At 45.3% G+C, this 18,990-nt stretch overlaps 1 protein-coding gene across 2 annotated transcripts in view; it reads right to left on the reverse strand.

Moving 5' to 3' along the window:
• Positions 1-18,990, reverse strand: part of AXIN1 (axin 1) — a 168,656-nt gene that overhangs the window by 29,371 nt on the left and 120,295 nt on the right. For both annotated transcript variants that reach the window (XM_030577009.1, XM_030577010.1), the window contains exons 5-6: positions 17,904-18,041; positions 1,627-2,171 (exon numbers count right to left, since the gene is read on the reverse strand). In XM_030577009.1, the coding sequence (XP_030432869.1) occupies positions 1,627-2,171; positions 17,904-18,041 (683 nt within the window). The remainder of the gene's footprint in view (positions 1-1,626; positions 2,172-17,903; positions 18,042-18,990) is intronic.

The raw sequence follows: 18,990 nt of genomic DNA on the forward strand, positions 1-18,990 counted from the left end.
TCCCTGTAGGCTCTTAGCTTATGTCTTGAGTACACTGTGAAGCCTCTCTGCAACCAAAAGAGCTCACTCTTTAGTTTACATCAGGGCTAGATTCCAGGAAATGCAGCAATCCCCGAGAGCCTGCACCCACAGGATGCTGCCAGGCTGCAATGTGAACTGCCCCAATGCAGGGCTTTTAGATTCTTCGACACCTGCTCCCCACAAGGACTATATACCAACTTGCCCTGGAGGAGTATTCGATCAACCCTCTTCCAGAGCCCTGCAGAAATAGCTCACGCAGGCCCATCATCAACGCCTCCCACCCCCCGGCAAAAAAAAACAAACAAAAACATCAATCATAATCTTCCTCTCACTTCTACTTTGTGGGCTCCTCTGCACATACCACATCCCTCCCAGGTGCTTCCGCCCTGGATCCCTCTGCTTTCTGGCCCCTACTACCCTACTCTTAAAGAGGAAGCACCACTGCTCTCCTCCCCTTCCTCTTGGGGAAAATGTAGCAGCTTCAGCCTCTCTGCTCCCTCTATTCTGTGCCCCACATCTCCCATCCTAGGGACGAGTCAGTGACTTTCCAGCCCCATTCAGCCAGTTTGCCCATCAAAACTTCTACTACCCGGGGCTTGCAACTGGGTAGATTTGCCATGCCTGGCTCCAACTGATCAACGTTCATTCTAGGGTTCTTGCAGTGAGCCCTCTCAATTAGTTCCACAATGAGACATTTATAAGTATAGGTGATTTACTGAGCACCCATCAGCCGGGTCAGAACGATATCTGCATGATGCCTACAAGAATAATGCAATAATGTAATTAACAAACTGGCCCAATGGAACACAACTAACTCTCATCACTGCCTTCTCCCCTGCACCTGAGCAGAAAGAGAGGTGGGAACATGGGAAGTGAAGATGGAACAGGAAGGAATTTTAGATCCTCTAGTGATCGTCCTCAGGCAGATGGTCCCAAGAAACGGCTCCATCACTGAGAAGAGGCGGCCCTGACCCTATCAGACTGAACGCTGGGATGGAGGGCTAGGTCAATCCAGCTAATCTTGGTTACTTTCACGAGACAGGGAAAGGAAGTTCCGGCAAGTCCCTTTGATCCTGAATTATGAAGGGCTCTTACGCACTTGCACTGACACTCTCCATTAACAAGGCCCTGAAACAAAGCTATTAGTTTAGGGGCTGTGAATGCAGCATGTGAGAAGCAGCCAACTTTTAGGCACATACAGCACAGCGAGCACGCGCCTGGGTACGTGGCACAGTGAGCGCGCCTGGGTGCAACATTAATATCACCACTAGTAAAGGAGCAAAACAGCCCTTGGCTCTACAGCTGCTGCAGTTCCAGGGCAACTTTTAAGGGAGCCTTTGCAGCAACATAGCCCAGAACTGATAAGGGATGGCATGCATGACTGTGGAGCGATCTACTGCTGAAGGAAAAGGACAGACTGCCGAGAAGAGCGGCACTGGACTGCCATGCTCAGAGAACAGCCCAGAATGACTCCTGAATTCCACACTTCTGCTACAAGTGGGGACCCAAGCCCATTTTGCGCATTTATTTGCATGATGCGGTCTGTTCCCAAATGACCTTGCTACAAAGCAATGGCTATAGCACTCCCACTGGTCCTGCACTCACCTGTAGCCCAAGGAATCCACAGGGTTGGGAGCCAGGCCCATGCTTTCAGTGTAGTTCCGGGATTTTGTTGCATAGTTATGTGAATCTACATTCCAAGCAAAGCTGTTCTGCACTCTCTGAGAGGCTTCAGCCTCAATCTGCTCCTTCGGTTTCATCACGCTGTGGTGATGAACATGGTGGTAGATATGTTTATGGTGATATAAGTTAGCTGCATCCAGTTTCATTCCTGATTTTGTTGCATGCTTGCCATGCCCTGGAGGTATTGTCCCTTGCATCTTTCCAGCCTGACCACTTTCTGGTGACCGGGGCTTAGGTGAATGGCGGCCAGGTCCAGGGGATTGACAACCTGGAGTTTTCATTACTCGCTGTACATGTTCATCGAGAATGCTCTCCGGGTTTTCTTCATGAGCATCTCGCAGCTGCATCCCAGCACAACCCATCTCGGAGTAACGAGGAGTGAAGTGATGCAAGGCCTGGGCGGAAGGCAGCTTGTGGCTAATGACTGAAGGACCAGAAGAGATGTCTGCGTCCTCACCTTCTTCTTCCTGCAGGAAAATGGAAAAAGTGGAGAGAACTTATGTCGTCTAAAGTATATGTCATCTACCATATTAGCGGCAGACAGCAAGATAGGCTTGTTTCAAACAACGATCAGTATGTGTCTCTCTCTCTGACCATATCATAAACAAACAGCTGAGATGTACAGATGGAAATCCTTGAACACCATCATTTGACTGTATTTAGCAGAAAATAGTTCTTGCTTAAACTGGTGCGTTCCTTGGAGAAATGACTATTATGACCAACAAAGGAAAATCAGCTACATGTTGTACATATAATTTCCAAAGAGCATTTAATAAAGTATCACAGCAGAGCATATTGGATAACATAGAAGAGTTACAAGATAGACAATAAAACAGTTTGTTGAATAGGAAAAAAAATTATAGGAAACAAGTGATGGAAAATGGAAAGAATGGCAGGGCTATCCACAGGAGAGGTTCGGGACTTACCATTCAGATGATTATTTCAAAACATAAGGAAAGCAGTGCTGAGCACACGAAAGCAGAGGATACAGGAGTTAATTTAATGATGACAGCTGCGTGCGCGGTTTCAGAAACCAAGGCTCTACCTTCCAATGCATGACCTCTGAGGCCTAAGGCAAAATACTTCACACATCTGAAGAAACTGGATTATAACTCAAATACTCACTGTGCCAGTTTGCGAGTGGATCACAGAGAGTGGCTGATAAATGTATTTTAAAACACCGAATTCCATTCGAACCCATGGGCATGCCAGTAAGAAAGAAAAAAACTTTCCAGTGCTGGCAGCCAGGAATTTTGAAGCTGACAAATCGTTTGATTCTCCAGGATGCACTGAGATGCTTATGAAGTTGTTTTATAGGGAAGTCAGGATCTTGCCTTTATTTTATAACTTACCCAGGAAAATCAAATCATTTCTTTAGTCTGCCCCTCCCCTCTCCTATCAGAGACAGTGAGCCATGAGTTGCAGTGCACGATGCTCTGTGAGGCTGTCTGGCCTGCCAATATAACATGAGCTTTATCTGCCAGTGCACACTGGCTCACATATCTGCTTTAACTGTCCACTTGCAGATGGCATCCACCTCCACCAATTAATTAGCTTCTAAAGTCACAAGAGCTAGGCATAGATCAAGGGAAGAAAAGGAGATTTCTTTGCCACGCCGTAACTGAGAGTATAAAACCTAACCCACGTCACTAGGGTCAGGCGTTTATGTCACACAGGCGCCCTTCACAATGGAGGCGAGGAAGCAAATCCCAGAAATTAGAGATAGAAAAGGTTTGGGAAGCCACCTACTCCAGCCCAGTGCCTGCACCATCCTTGCCTCTGCTGCACCTTCTCTTGAATACCTGGGAGTTCAGTCCACCCCACACTAAGTCCTCCCCCACAACTCCCTTCACACATACTGCAATCATCACTAACAAGCAACCTAGGAAAATAGGTCCCCACTGACTGTGGAGTCTGTACCGACGTGTGAGATAAGCAGAGTGTGTGTGTGTGTGGGGGGAGCTGCCAGCACAAGAGAGCCCCTTGAGCTCCCCTCAAGCTGCAGGTCCCTGGCTCCCTCTCCAAGACAGTCCCAGCCTGCACTCTGCAGCTCTGTCGGGAAGGGCCATTTCAATACAGACACACCCACTGTAGGGCTTGGCAAGACCGAACGCCAAACAAGCCTAATTTGTAAGGTCATAGAACAAGGCCCAGCCAGTGAGGACAGTGACCACATGCAGAACATTAACACACCGAATACCATGCCCGATCTTGGAGGTGGCACAATGGGACGTATATGTCCTGATGGTCTACGCTATGTTCACACTGGTAGTTCACAGGAAGAACAGAGGTCCTTCCTCTACATCTACAATAACCCTAACGGTGAAGTGCAATGCTTGGGGTAACTAATGCAGGTTATTAAAATGACATCCTATGAGAGAGAGAGACAATGCATAAAGCACTAGCATGGGGATACCACAGCTGTTACTGGCTTACGGAAACCTCACAACTTGTGAGCTGCTTCTCTGACATTCACAATGGGATGGTTCCTTCCCAAAGGAGCTCAGCTGCAAGAGGCAGCACTGCACGGCTAACAGCAATAGCCGTTTAGGACATTTACACTCAAGCACATTCCCAGGGAGCGACTCCACAGTTATGGCTGAAGCAGCATAAGTGCGGCCATGCCACACCATGAGCAGCACGAGAACATGCAGTGCAAATCTCAGCTCATTCAGCCAAGAACCTGCTTTTAAAAAATGCCAGGTTCTCATAACCTTTCATGCCCACATTGAGATCAGAGGGGAGAATCCAAGAGATGCTGCTCTTCCTGAGCTCTCCTGTAGTCAGTCTACACCACCCAGCCCTGGCTCCAAACACAACCAGACAAGATTATTAACTGGTCTGTTTGGTTCTGTGAAGCAAGTGGTGATTGGCCTGATGGTGGCCTGCGCAGGCTCAGGCTGGCAGATGGAACTGTGCCAGCCAGTGCGTGCTTAGGCTAGTCCCAGTTAGGAGCAGACTCATCACAGATATGAGCAAATACCAGCTCTGCCATTGAAATAACGTGAATGGCTCACAAATTATTCTGTGGCACCCAAAGACAATGAATTCAAGTCTCCTCTTCTGCTGACAGCTGTTAATATTCTTCTGCACCTCACAGCTCTTGGTGTTCATTTGCAGCTAAACTGACTGAGGTTGCACAAGGCCAACAGGACCCCTGTGTATAATACACCAGACCAAATCTCATTCACTGGGCCACTCTGCCCCTGGCAATGCATCTGCCAAGTGAAATGGTCACATGATGGTACACCAATGTAGTGTGCGAGGAGGGGCTGCATAAGGAAGGACAATGGGTCTCTGGTTACTGGAATGGACTAGGGTTCAGGAGACTCAGCTTCTGCCCAGGACTCGAGTGCAGACTTCAGAGATTCACAGATTCCAAGGCCAGAAGGGAACAGTGTGATGATCTAATCCGACCTCCTGTATAACACAGGCCAGAGAACTCACCCAAAATCATTCCTAGAGCAGATCTTTAAGAAAAACATCCAAGAATGATTTAAAAATTGCCAGTGATGGAGATTCTATCCCTCTCCACCTCTGGTAAGTTGTTCCAATGGTTAATTACTCTAGCCATTAAAAAATTACACCTTATTTTCAACCTGAATTTGTCTAGCTTCCATTTCCAGCAACTGGATCATTATTATTAAATATTTGTTCCCTGTGTATGTACTTACACATTGTAATCAACGTACCCCTTAATCTTCTCTTTGTTAAGATAAACAGACTGAGATGCTCGAGTCTATCACTATAAGGCATGTTTTCTAATCCTTTAATCATTCTTGTGGATCTTCCCTGAACCCTCTCCAGTTTATTAACATCCTTCTTGACTTGTAGACACCAGAACTGGACACAGAATTCCAGCAGCAGTCACGCAAGTGCCAAATACAAAGGTACAATAACCTCTCTACTCCTACTTGAGATTCCCATGTTTATGGATCCTGGGATTGTATATTAGTTCTTTTGGCCACAGTGTTGCACTGGGGGGCAAGTTCAACTGATTATCTATTCCTGGACCCACAACAAATCTTTTTCAGAGTCACTGCTTCCCAGGACAGAGTCCCCCGTCCCATAAGGTTGGCCAACATTCTTTGTTCCTTGATGTGTACATTCACATTTAGATGTATTAAAACACATTTGTTTGCTTGTGCCCAGATTTCCAAGTGATCCAGATCAGTTTGTACCAGTGACCTGTCCTCTTAATTATTTACCACTCCCTCAATCTTTGTGTCATTGGCAAATTTTACCAATGATGTTTTTTTCTGTCATTGATAAAAATGTTAAATAGAGTAGGGCCAAGAACCAGTCCCTGCAGGATCCCATTTGAAACACACTAGTTCAATCAGGATTCCCCTTTAACCATTACATTTTGAGATCAGTTAGTCAGCTTTTAATCCATGTAACATGTGCCATGATAATTTTATAACTTTCTAGATGTTTAATCAAAATATCATGCGGTACCAACTCAAATGTTTTACAGAAGTCTAAGTATATTACATCAATACTATTATTTTTATCAGCCAAACTTGCAATCCCATTAAAAAAAAAATCAAGTTAGTTTGACAGCATCTATATTTCATCAATTCATGCTGACTGGCATTAATTATATTAACCTCTTTTGATTCGTTATCAGTTGAGTCCTGTATCACTTGCTCCATTATCTTGCCTGGGACTGATGTCAGACTCACAGGCCTATAATTACTTGGGTCATCCTGTTTTCCCTTCTTCTCCTTGCTCTGCATCTCTTGGCTCGAGCTGCTTGAGCTTTCTCTCTGTGCTTCAGTTTACTCATCTGTACTATATCTGGCATCTCCAGGGACCTGATCTACTCCTTTGCCTTCTAAGATCTATGGGGATGTCATATTCACAATCACACCCTGCTTCGGATGAGGAGGCATCAGGAGGGGGACACAGGGGTTGTGAAGGCAAGTGCAGTGTTTGGTGCTACATATTTGTAGACTGTAGCTCTGAGCCTGCTGAGCAGCAGGGGTGGGGCAGGAGAAGGGGAGCCTGCAATCTCTTCCCCTCCCCATCAGGAATTTCCCTGAGAAAGGCATGGGGAAGCTGAGAACAGGCGGGCTCGGTGCATATAATGGGCATACAGGGAAGCTGAGAAGAAGAGATTACTCACTTTGTGCAGTAACTGCAGTGCTTCAAGATGCGTGTCCTTATGGATGCTCCACTTCAGGCATGCATGCACCTCTCGAGCAGAGATGTTCAGTTAGCAGTGTTGGTTCAGACCACACATGCTCCCTGTGCCGTACATCAAAGCTACATAAGAGCGTGTGGGCGAACCACCCTCAGGTTCCTTCTCCAGCCAAACATCCACAGAGGACAGTCTGATGCAAAGGGGAAGGAGGGCAAGTAGTGAAGCACCCAAAGGGACACACATCTCCAAGAGCCATAATTACTGCACAAAGGGAGTAACCTCTTTTTCTTCTTCATGTGTCTCTTGGGTGCTCCACTTCAGGTGACTTCCAAGCAGTATCCCCCGAGGGAGGAGGGAGCTTCGGAACTGAGACTAGAACTGAAGACAGTTCAGCAGAACCAAGTGCCACATTGGATCACGCAGCATGGATTAAAGTGTAATGTTTTAAAAACATATGTACTGAGGTTCACGTAGCACCCTACATATCTGAGATAGCAGCACATTCTTACATAATGCTGTGGGTGTTACTTGTAATCTGATGAACGTGCTATCATCCTTTGGGAGGATGAATGCCTTTTATCATAACATGTGATAATACATCCAGATATTCATCTTGACAGCCTGAGCAGAGATCATGGACCCCTTGGATCTATATGCAAAGAAGATGAAGAGCCTCGATGACTTTCTAAATTGCTTGGTCCGATCTACATAATAAAAAGCCAACACCCTTCTCACATGCAGGGTATGGAAACAGGACTCCTACAGAGAGCTGTGCGGCTTTGGAAAGAACACAGGTAGATGAACAGATTGGTCAAGGTGGAACTGTCACAGAACCTTAGGCACAAATTTAGGGTGTGGATGTAAAGACACTTTGCCCTTGAAGAATACCATCAAGAAGGGGATCTGCCATCAGGGTTCCAATCTCCCGACCTTCTGAGCCGATGTGATGACTACTAAAAACACCGTCTTCACAGATAAATGGGAGCAGAGAACAGGACAATGTTGTCTGTCTCCTGTCTGATTTTGTTCATCACCCTTGGTATCAACGGCATTAGGTTAAATGCATAGAATAGACCCTTCTGCAAAAAAGAGGACATTTCCTGTTTCTGGAGATGGCCAACAGATCTACCTCTGCCAGTCCTCATCTTTGGAATATGCTGTGGAGAGCTCGAGCATCTAGCTTCTATTTGTAGTCCTGAGAGAAGTGCTGCTGAGGACATTGGCTGTGGTGTTTTGAATATCTGGAAGCAGACTGTAGAAATTTGGGTCTGATGAACTACGAATGAGTTCCCTAGTTTCATGGGTTAGGCACACATGGAGGGGGATCTTGCTTCTCCCTGTTTACTGATCTAAAACATAGAGGATACGTTGTATGTCATGACCCTGATTGATCTCCCCTGGCGAGGGGCTGGAAATGAAGGCAAGCATTCCTGACAGCCCTGAGCTCCAACAGATAGATGTAGAGACTGGTTTCCTGAGTTGTCCATCTACTCTGAGTCTAGGGAGTTCCTCCCTCTGTCACCTGTCTGTTCAAGGTGCCTCTGACAGAAGAATAGATTGTTCTGAGCCCTGGAAGCAGCGGAGGCATAGCCTTGCGTGATTGGTCAAAAAAGTTGTAAACTGCCATATGTCCCAGGAGCTGTAGACAGTTTCTTATTGTGGTCCCAGGGCTTCCCTGAATTCCCCGTACTAGACTGGAAGTTACAAATCTGTCTAAGGGAAGTCATGCTCTGACTGTCAATGAGCCCAAATGTGCCCCTATAAACTTAACCATTTGTACAGAAGTTTATAAAGATTTTTTTAAAATTCGGCTGCAGACCCAACCTCTATAACAGAGCGAGTGCCATATGGGTGGAAGATAGAAATGCTTGGTAGGATCAGCCCATGAGTAGCAAGTCATCAAGGCACAGGAAGATTAGGATCACTTCCTCTCAGAGGTAAGCCACCACTATTACCAGGACCTTTGAGAACAATCTGGGGTCCAAGGAAAGGCAAAAGGGAAGCACTTGGAATTGGAAATGATCCTGGCCTATAGTTACGCACAGGAATTTCCTGTGCAATTGGTGTATCATAAGAACGGCCATACTGGGTCAGACCAAAAGTCCATCTAGCCCAGTATCCTGTCTTCCGACAGTGGCCAGTGCCAGGTGCCCCAGAGGGAATGAACAGAACAGGTAATCATTAAGTGATTCATCCCGTCACCCACTTCCAGCTTCTGGCAAACAGAGGCTAGGGACACCATCCCTGCCCATCCTGGCTAATAGCCATTGATGGACCTATCCTCTATGACTTTATCTAGTTCTTTTTTGAAGCCTTTTATAGTCTTGGCCTTCACAACATCCTCTGGCAACGAATTTCACAGTGCTTGGAACATGGGGAGCTGAGAACAAGCAGGCTTGGTGTGTGTCACATGGAAAAAAGCACAAAGACTGGGGGAAGCTGATGATGGGTAATGCTCCCGGAACATGGTGTGAGCCTCCATAGGTTAAAATGTGGGGAAAAAATTATAGGGTCCCCTCTGTTCCATCACTCTTGCTGCTCATGGTGGGGCTGGAATTCTGAGGGGAAACCCGCTTATCCTATACGGGACCTTAGCAAGTGGCAGGCAGATTGGGTTTCCCCTTATGCTCTGGTGTTGACTTTAGCTGGGAGATGAGGAGCTGGGAGGAGTACCCAAGAACACATCCACACCTGTCCCTGAATCATGGCCCCCACACCACTGCCATTTTCCAAAACAACAGGAAGTCACACACAAGAAAGCTACATTGACATGGAGTGAAAGTCCTGCCCTGTGTGCCTCACCTCCTTCCACTGCAAGAAAGAGTCATTTTCAAAGTTCAAATGGTGAGTGAGAGGGACCCTTCCCACCCAACACAGCCACAGCCTTAACACTGTCCCTGTGGAGATGGCTATAGACACTGGGAGTGTAACAGCACCTGACCCTGCCTCAGCAAACCTGTCATTGTATCTGTGCCTAGCACAGCTCCCGGCAGCACTCCCATTCACCCCCTCCCCCACCTGAGCTCTGGATGGTACCAGTGACCTCGCTGGGACTTGTTGCTGTTTGGCAGACACTGAAGGAGTGGTGAGGAGTTCTTAGGGCAAGATGACAGGGGCAGAGTTAAGGTTGTGGCTGTGCTTGGTTGGAAGTGCTCTTTGGCTGCATTTCCTGGTTTGCCAGCACTTGAGTTTTGGAAAAGGGCAAGGAACACAGGAAAGGGCTGAGTGCCTGTGACCTTCACTCCATGATAAAAAAAAAAAAAAAAAAGTCATGCATGTGAATGTACACACACAATAGTTTATGCATCGAAACCTCTATAAACTAAAAGCTACATTTTCAACAGCAGGCACAAAAAGCAAGTACTGTATATACTCGTTCATAAGCCGAATATTTTTGGTAAAAAAAATGACGCATCAAAGAGTGGGGGTCGGCTTATAAATGGGTCTACACCAAAATGTGATTATTTTAAACTCTATGGACTCATTGAATTGAACATCTAATCCATTGTCGTTTTGTCTACCTGGAGCATCTGCAGGCATGGAGCCCCTCAGCTCCCTGTGGCTGTGGTTTGCCATTCCAGCCAATGGGAGCTGTGGGAAGTGGCGTGCCACTTCCTGCAGTTCCCATTAGCTGGGAACAGCAAACTGCTGCCACAGGGAGCCATGGTGCTCCATGCCTGCAGATGCTCCAAGTAAACAAAACGTCCCGCCAGCAGCTTACCCTGACAGGCCGAGAGCCAAAGTTTACCGACTCATTTATTGATGCCAATACTGCAGCCTTTTAAAGTTGTAAAGGCTTTGTTTAGTGGACTAGACTGGCTCGAAATGGACCTCATAAGTCTGGAGCCAATATGAAAATATAACGTGCAGCATCGATGGAATCTCTAATAAAATTGAAATAGCCTGTTATCCCTCCAGACATGCCAATCTACTGGGTTGCTTTGAAATAAACAAAGAATAATAATAATTTGACAGTGATAAAGCAGGTGACATTCCTATATAAAGTCCTACAAAATCTATAACTACAATAATAATAATCTATTTTCATACATGTATTTAAAATGAACGGTGAAATCAAAAGAAAAAGGTCTGCTTATCATGCAGCGTTCAAACTTAAAGTTGTTGAATACGCAGAAGCAAACAATAATTGCGCTGCTGCTCGTGAATTCTGTATCAATGAGAAGCAAGTAAGAGAATGGTGAAAAAATAAAACACTAAAAGACAAGCCAAGAAGCAAGAAAAAATGTCCAGCGAGGTGCGCTTCATTTCCTGAGCTAGAGAAAGATCTCAATGATTGGGTTGTTGAATGTCAACAAAATGGGTACGTTGTCACTAGAACTGGAATTCGTCTGCGTGCTCTGCAAATGTCGAAAGACGACAAATACAAGTCAGTAAAGACATCAATGTTTGTCGCATCAGTGGGTTGGAGTACTCGCTTCATGAACTGTCATGGTTTCTGTTTTTGTCGGCGAACAAAGATAGCGCAAAAGCTGCCTAGAGAACTGGAAGAACAAAATCAAATGTTTCCAAAGGCTTATTATAAAATATTGAAAGGAATACACATTTGAACTGTCACAGATAGGAAATGTGGATGAAACACCAATGACATTCGACCTCCTGAGCAATGGAATGGTAACTGGTGTTGGTGAAAAAAAAAGAGTTTTAATTAAAATCACTGGCCATGAAAAAATCCATTGTAGGGCGATTTTATGATGCTTGGCAAATGGATCAAAGCTCCCTCCTGTTGTTATTTTTAAAAGAAAAACCTTGCCTAAAACTATGACATTTCCTGCTGGTGTCATCGTACGTGCACACGAAAAGGGATAGATGGATGAAAATGGGACTACTGAATGGCTGGAAAAAGTGTGGAATAAGAGACCAGGAACACTTTTCAAGAAACCTGATATGCTCGTTTGGGACATGTTCAGGGCACACAAGACGGATGAGGTGAAAAATGTGGCCAAAAATATGAAAACTACTTCGGCTGTAATACCTAGAGGCTTAACTTCAGTTCTACAACTGCTTGATGTCTGCCTGAACAAACCCTTTAAAGACAGGCTACGCAAAAATGTGGTCTGAATGGACGTGCTCAGGCATGGCGAAGTTGACAAAAGGCAGGAATCTTATTAAGCCCGAAATCAATCTGGTTGCCCAGTGGATCAAGGTGTCCATTCCCTCGGAAATGGTAGAAAAATCATTTAGGAAATCCTGTATCAGCAATGCACTCGATGGGTCACAAGATGATGCCATATTTGATGATGACACAACAGAGGCTGCTGATGAGAAGGAATCTGAGTCTGAAGGCGACACTGCCAACATCTATGATGACAATGCAGGTGCAGCTGTGACTGAAGCTGAGTTTAATGAACTGTTTGGTGAATCAGAGACTGATTCAGACTTCGAAGGATTTTTAGACTTTTTAAAGTCTCATATTGTTCTAAGTTACTTGCTTTAAATATCCATTTACTGATTTTAAATATTGACTGTAATTTTGAAGGTGAATACATATTTGTTCAGTTATTATTATAACAAGTTTTTCGTTAGATGACATTAAAATAATTTTAGCAACACTTCTGAGTGTTTCTTGTGATGCCAGCTTTTAAAATATAGCAAGGGTTGGAAAACTTTGGCTCCGGCCCTTCAGGGTAAGCCGCTGGTGGGTCGGGACATTTTGTTTATTTGCAGCGTCTGCAGGCATGGTGCCCCTCAGCTCACAGCCAAAGGGAGCTGCACTTGGCTGGGAACGGCAAACCGTGGACACTGGGAGCTGAGGGGCTCCATGCGTGCAGATGCTCCAAGTAAACAAAACGTCCCGACCCACCAACGGCTTATCCTGATGGGCCAGGAGACAAAGTTTTGCCAGCCCCTGAAATAAAGGGTCGGCTTATGAAAGGGTCATGCAGTTTCTGCTATTTTTACCTAACCATCTTGGGGAGGGGGTCGGCTTATAAACGAATGGGCTAATGAACCAATATATTAGTTAAATATATCCTCAAAATACATAGCCAGATGCCAACACTGAATGATTTTCTATGGTTTTGTCTACATAATTTAAGTGCCTACTTTTGAAATATTATCCCTACATTTTATTTGGGGTATTTTTACTTCCAAGTTAATTTTGACTTCACTAGCTGCAAGATAAAATTATAAAAACCTGCCTTCTTATCTGCACAAGATAACAGCTGGATTTTGCACAGAAACAATATAGGGTTCAGCAAGCAGCTGATCTGATGGAGTCTTTGTGCATGAAAGGAAAGCAGTTCCAGGAGGCATACGCCTGAGCCCTTTCTTTGTGCGAGCTCTAAAGCAGGTATTTCAGTACTGCTGGGAATGAAGCTTGGAGACAGCACGGCCTCTGCAGACTACACTTTCCGAAACACAGAATAATGAAAATCAGGTCTGCTGTGCCCACTAGATGGGGCCTGGTGGTTACAATACTGTCAGAAACTCCTTTAATCAGATTTAGAATGCTACAAGTCATTTAAAAAACACATCTACAGTGACATTATACCCAGGGAAGTCTGAACAGCTCTTTCCATTGAGCTAGGAACACACACTGACAATTTGTAGAACCAGCAACTTCTCATTTTCTCTCCTTTTTACCTACCAAATGGCCACCGATTGAGCTGAAAGGATTCCTCTGATATATGTGTGCCTTTTGTTTTAATCGGGGGTGCCACTGAGCAAAAATGATGCTGAAAGGAGTTCCCTTCCTAGCAGAACCAGCAATGCTTTACATTAACATGGAAAGAATTGTAAACACAGATGTGGTTCTCATTGGAGATGTGGCTGGTTGCTTTTCAAATTTCCCTCAGGTTCGACAGTGAAGTTAGATCAGTCTGTCAATAGCGCATTTTACTTTCTATTTGCCATTCAGCAGCACAACAGTGAAATGCTTGGGTTGGAAATACCATAGGGCAATGGTTCTCATCCAGGGATACTTGTACCCTGGGCGTATATAGAGGTCTTCCAGGAAGTACATCAACTCATCTAGATATTTGTCTAGTTTTACAACAGGCTACATAAAAAGCACTAGCAAAGTCAGTACAAAGTAAAATCTCATTCACACTATGACTTGTTTGTACTCTCTATATACTATACACTGAAATGTAAGTACAATATTTATACTCCAATTTATTTATTTTATAATTATATGGAAAAAATGAGAAAGTCTGCACTTTTTCAGTAACAGCATGCTGTGACACTTTTGTATTTTTATATCTAATTTTGTAAGCAAGTAGTTTAAGTGAGGTGAAACTTGGGGTACCCGAGACAAATCAGACTCCTAAAGGAGGTACAGTGGCTCTGGAAAGGTTCAGCGCCACTGCTACATGGGAATGCACACATCCAAAGAACCCTTTCCTGAGGATTTAAAGGGATTGATGAAGATAGTCCAGTGCTTGGTTTTTCTAAATGTTAAGAAAAAACCATAAATGGTGGGTATAAATTACCTGTCAGTGTTTCCTTAACAAAATCATGTGACTCTTAATTCACTTTCCTTTCTCCTGTATTCATTGACTGACGCTGCCTTGGAAAGGGAACTGCAGGCAGTTGGGTGAAGGGTATTTTTGTTTCATTAGCATTTGCAAATGTTTCCAAGACCTGTGCTGAACCAATGACTGTGCTTGAGGCTTTGCAATATTTTTTTTTTTGAATTTTGACACCATTCAGTGAGCCATCCCAGAGATCTGCACTGAGAGGAGGCCTCCAGTCCTGATATTCGTGCCCCCAAAAGCTGTGGTGCATCAGGATTCAAGCTCTCCTTTTGCAGATACCAGCATGTCCCGCACTTTAAGTACTAACCTAAAAGGCTTATATTTAGTTATTCTGAATCCCTGCCGCCTCACACTGACCATCCAATGCATTGTTCTGTGTGAGTACCACAGGGTTTACTACACAGCATTACCTAGAGACCTGGGCTCAAATGTGGATTAAGTCAAAAAGAAAATGTGCTTAAACAGACTTCAGTCTGTTATTTAGCCCAACATTTCTCAAATGGGGGTCCGCAAGAATACTCCAGGGGGTTCGCGGGCTGTACTGATCAACTCCTCTCCCTCCCACCTAGTGCCTCCTAAATGCCGGGGAACAGCCATTCAGCAGTGCACAGGTGGCACTGGGAAGGAGGGGGAGGAGCGGGAACGGGGCACATTCGGAGGAGGGTGGAAAGAGGTGGGGAAGAGAAGGGGCAGGGTGGTGCCTTGGGGGAAGGGGTGGAGTGGGAGCAAGGCCTGGGGCGCAGTAGGGCGTTTGGGGGTCCATGACAAATTTTAAATCAAAATGGGGGTCCTTGGGTTGCTCAAGTTTGAGAACCGCTGCTCTAGCAGATAGGTACCTGCTGGTTTTGATACTGCTACTAGCAGCGTCTGCTGGCAGAGGGCTGGGACAACATGTAGTAATTGAGACCACAGGTTTATCCTACTTGTGAGCCCAACTATGGAACTGTAAATAAAAGTTAATAAACTGTCACAATAACCTATGGTAACAAATATGAACGGGAAAAGGTGCGAAAGGGAGACAATGAATGAGTCCAAACAAAACAGCCCACTCAGATAATTTAAGGACTGTGTTAAGATCACGTTTGGTGAACACCAGGGACCAGAAATTAGTGAATCAAAATTGGCATGTGGGAAATTAGGCCTAACTGGTGAACCAAATAAGGAGAAGACAGATTATTCTGCTGGCCCATCACTCCCTTTGGCGCCCTCAGACAGAGACTTGAAGAGAAGCTGGCTACTATGACGCTGGGGGCCTGAAAGAGAAGAGGACAGGAGAAGGCACAATCTTCACCATCCTGGCTGCTGCCCCTGCTAACTTTTGGGACCTACGGTGACACTGTTTGTCCTCATGCATCCAGCGAAGTGGGTATTGACCCACGAAAGCTCATGCTCCAATACGTCTGTTAGTCTATAAGGTGCCACAGGACTCTTTGCTGCTTTTACAGATCCAGACTAACACAGCTACCTCTCTGACGTTTGTTCTCCTTCATCCTAATCCTGAGAGACACCCTGACCAGACTGACGCAGACAGAGGAAGCCAAATCAGCACCTTCACTGGCTTCAGCTGAATCCCAACCACCTGCTGGGAAGTGAGACCTTGTCACTCACGCACCCCCCAGGTGTTCTTCTCCTTCCCCACCTTAACTCTTCTCTGTCCTGTCCCTCTCCTTTTGCCTTCTGTTTAATAAGAGTCTGGCTCAGCTGGCCAAGACTGCATTGTTGCAGCACTGCTGTAGGCTGTGACCGGAGGCAGCCAAAAGCAATTCCCTAAACAGCCTGGGGCTGGTACATGTTTGCCAGGTCTTGCAGTGAGACAGGGTGCGGGAGGAGCATCTTTTACTGGGCCAACGTCTCTTGATATGAGAAACAACCTTTTGAGCGTCACTGAGCCCTTCTGCAGGACTGGACAAGGTAACCAAGTGTCCAGAGAGTGCACTAGCCTTGTGTTTCTCCAGCAGCGGGGTCGCAAGTGAAAGTCAACACCAGAGACAGAAGCTGCAATTTTACCCTTTGCCGTTCTTATTTTTCCCTTTTTGTAGGGGTCTTATGTTGTCTTCTAGGAAACGTGACTGGACTTTTCACAACAGCAGCAACGACAACAGCTCCAGCCCATCTCGACTAAGTGCTCTTTTTTCTAAAAAGGACAGTTATGACCATGTTTACTATCATCAAAGAGACTGTCAGACCAGGATTTCCCCCTTAAAGACTCTCCTGCTGAAGGAAAAGGGAAGATGGAATGTGATTAAAATGAAAGCCTTACGTTTCAACTGATTTAAGGTTTCCTTCTTTTCTCGACCTCAATAAAGGGGTAAGGAATTTTTAATGGCATATTTGCCACGGCATGAAGCAGGCTGAGGGCACTGAATACCAAACTCTGAACCTTGCTTACCACGGGTAACGTCAGACAGCTTCAGGGTCACGCTAGCACCTTTGACTCTGGGCCCTTTATTCCATCGAAATTAATACCCCGGAGTGGTAAGTGAAGGCATTGGGCAATGGTGGGGATGTGGGAGAGAGGTCCAGGACTATATTAACAGGCAGCACCTCAAGTCAGGACTGAGGGGCATCGGCCGATGGTAGAGAGCTGTTGGGGGCCAGGCTGGGAAGAGCAGAAGTTATCACAAAAGTTAGCACCTAGAATCTAGGCAGAAAAGACCAGGTAGGTCACCATCATCAACTCCTCTCTGCCAACTCACAGGTACTACAAGCAAGTTATTTAAGCCATGAAATAGATGTGGGGACAGATGCTTGTGTCGACATTCAAATCCCCTAACCCGTCTACGTCTGGATCAGTTGCAATGTACACCAGACATTCCAATCCGCTACACTAGCATCTCAAAAAGAGATTTCCGACAAACACATACAATTCATTTTTATGCTGGTGAAAGGTCTTCGATTGACAGCCCTGGACACTTAACCCGAATACAGAACCACAGAGCAGGCAGTGGTACTTCAAGTTTGCCCTATGCCAGCTGGCATCATTCTTTGTCCTGATGCCAATATGCCCCCCTTAGGGGTAAAACGATAGTTTCAGATGCCATTGAGTCCTTGGACACTCAGCTGAGGCAGCCAACAGGGGAGCCCTTTGGTTTTGAGGGGTGGTGATTTTGGTATGTGGATAATTATCTGCTAGGAACTAGGACCCTAGCTATACAGTGGCAGACTGTGATGTTAAGTAACACACCAATGCACTCAGCAAAACATCCTGTACTTACAAAATAGTATTTACACTTATCTAGGAACACAGAACACCAGACGTTTAGAGGGGCTATGTGAACTCTGAGCAAAATGTCTCACGTAGGACTGACCCGCCTTTCTCCCGTTCTGAGCCTGGTATGATTTTTTGGCTAATCCAAGGCTCATCGCTGAAAAAAAAGTACCCGAGTGTCCCACCTGGTCATTTAAGCTCTCGTGAAACATCATATGGCTCAGCAGCATCATGACCTATGACAATGTAGTGTTACTCAACACAACTGCTGCTGAAAGATTCCCACAGTGCAAGTTATTCAAACAATCTGTATTTCCCAGTTTCCAGAGATGCTGAGGCTGCTACTAACCGCTCGAACGCGTTTAAGGCGCTCCTGTAATTTCTCCTCTGCTTCACGTTCCCTTTGTACTTCCTCCAGGCGATTGATCAGCTCTGCAGCAAACTTCTGTGGTTCAACATGGATATCCTTTGGCATTCGGTACGTACGCTGAAGGAAGAACACACCATTGGTTAGCAAAAGGAGCAATAAACTGAAGCCAAAACTATAAAATCTTAAAGGGAATTCTATCTCAGCCTGAAATGTCATTGCCTTTCCACGGATCAGGCAGCACTAGGAGGGTAGAATTTGGGCAGGCTGGTGAACAACCCAAAGAGATGGTTTGGTCCACGCCAACAGCATTCCACTGATGAAACTGGAGTTCTGCTCTGCTTTCTGGGACCTCCTTCCACACCCCATCTACACAGCTTCTTAATGATGAAGAGATTTTCTAGGATGACAACTCTAGGGATATGGTTATCATTGAATAACCAAACTCTGTTGCAGGCATGCCAGTGCTCAGTCCTTGCTGCTTATATAAGTTAAATGTTACAAGCTAATAATATTCTTACCAAAGGGCTGAAACATCAGGAATTTGTGGCAGAAAAGTTACCATCTTTTCGTTTAACAGACCAGGGGGATTCTAACATGCATATCCAGCTTCTGTCACAGGCCCACCAATCTAGGCTGGTGAAGGTTACCTACTTAACCGTGTAAGCGTGGCCCAATGAGGCCAAAAAGGGTGAACTCTTGTGGCCTCTCGCCTGCTGGGATCTTTCATTCAGTTACATCCCACAGAGTTTGTGCTACTTAACCCATGCACAAAAGGCAACTGTTTCCCATGAAGCATCCTCTCTAATTGGAATAATGAAACAGCACAACTGCATCTAGCTCTCTTCAAAGTCACGCAAAGGCTGCTGTTTGGTGTTCTCCGAAAAGCAATATTTTGTCATTTTATAAAGTGCAAAAAGATGGATATAATTTGATATTAACTAGAAAAAATAGCTCCAGCTTTACATTTACTGATAACTCTAAAAGGCAGCATGCTGTCCTGAGCTGGCCAGATGGTAAGACGGGGATGGGGAAGAAAGTCTAAAGGAGCATTTTGCTAAGGAAACAA

This window comes from Gopherus evgoodei, chromosome 10 (assembly GCF_007399415.2).
Source record: "Gopherus evgoodei ecotype Sinaloan lineage chromosome 10, rGopEvg1_v1.p, whole genome shotgun sequence".
In the NCBI taxonomy this organism is placed as follows: Eukaryota; Metazoa; Chordata; order Testudines; family Testudinidae; genus Gopherus; species Gopherus evgoodei.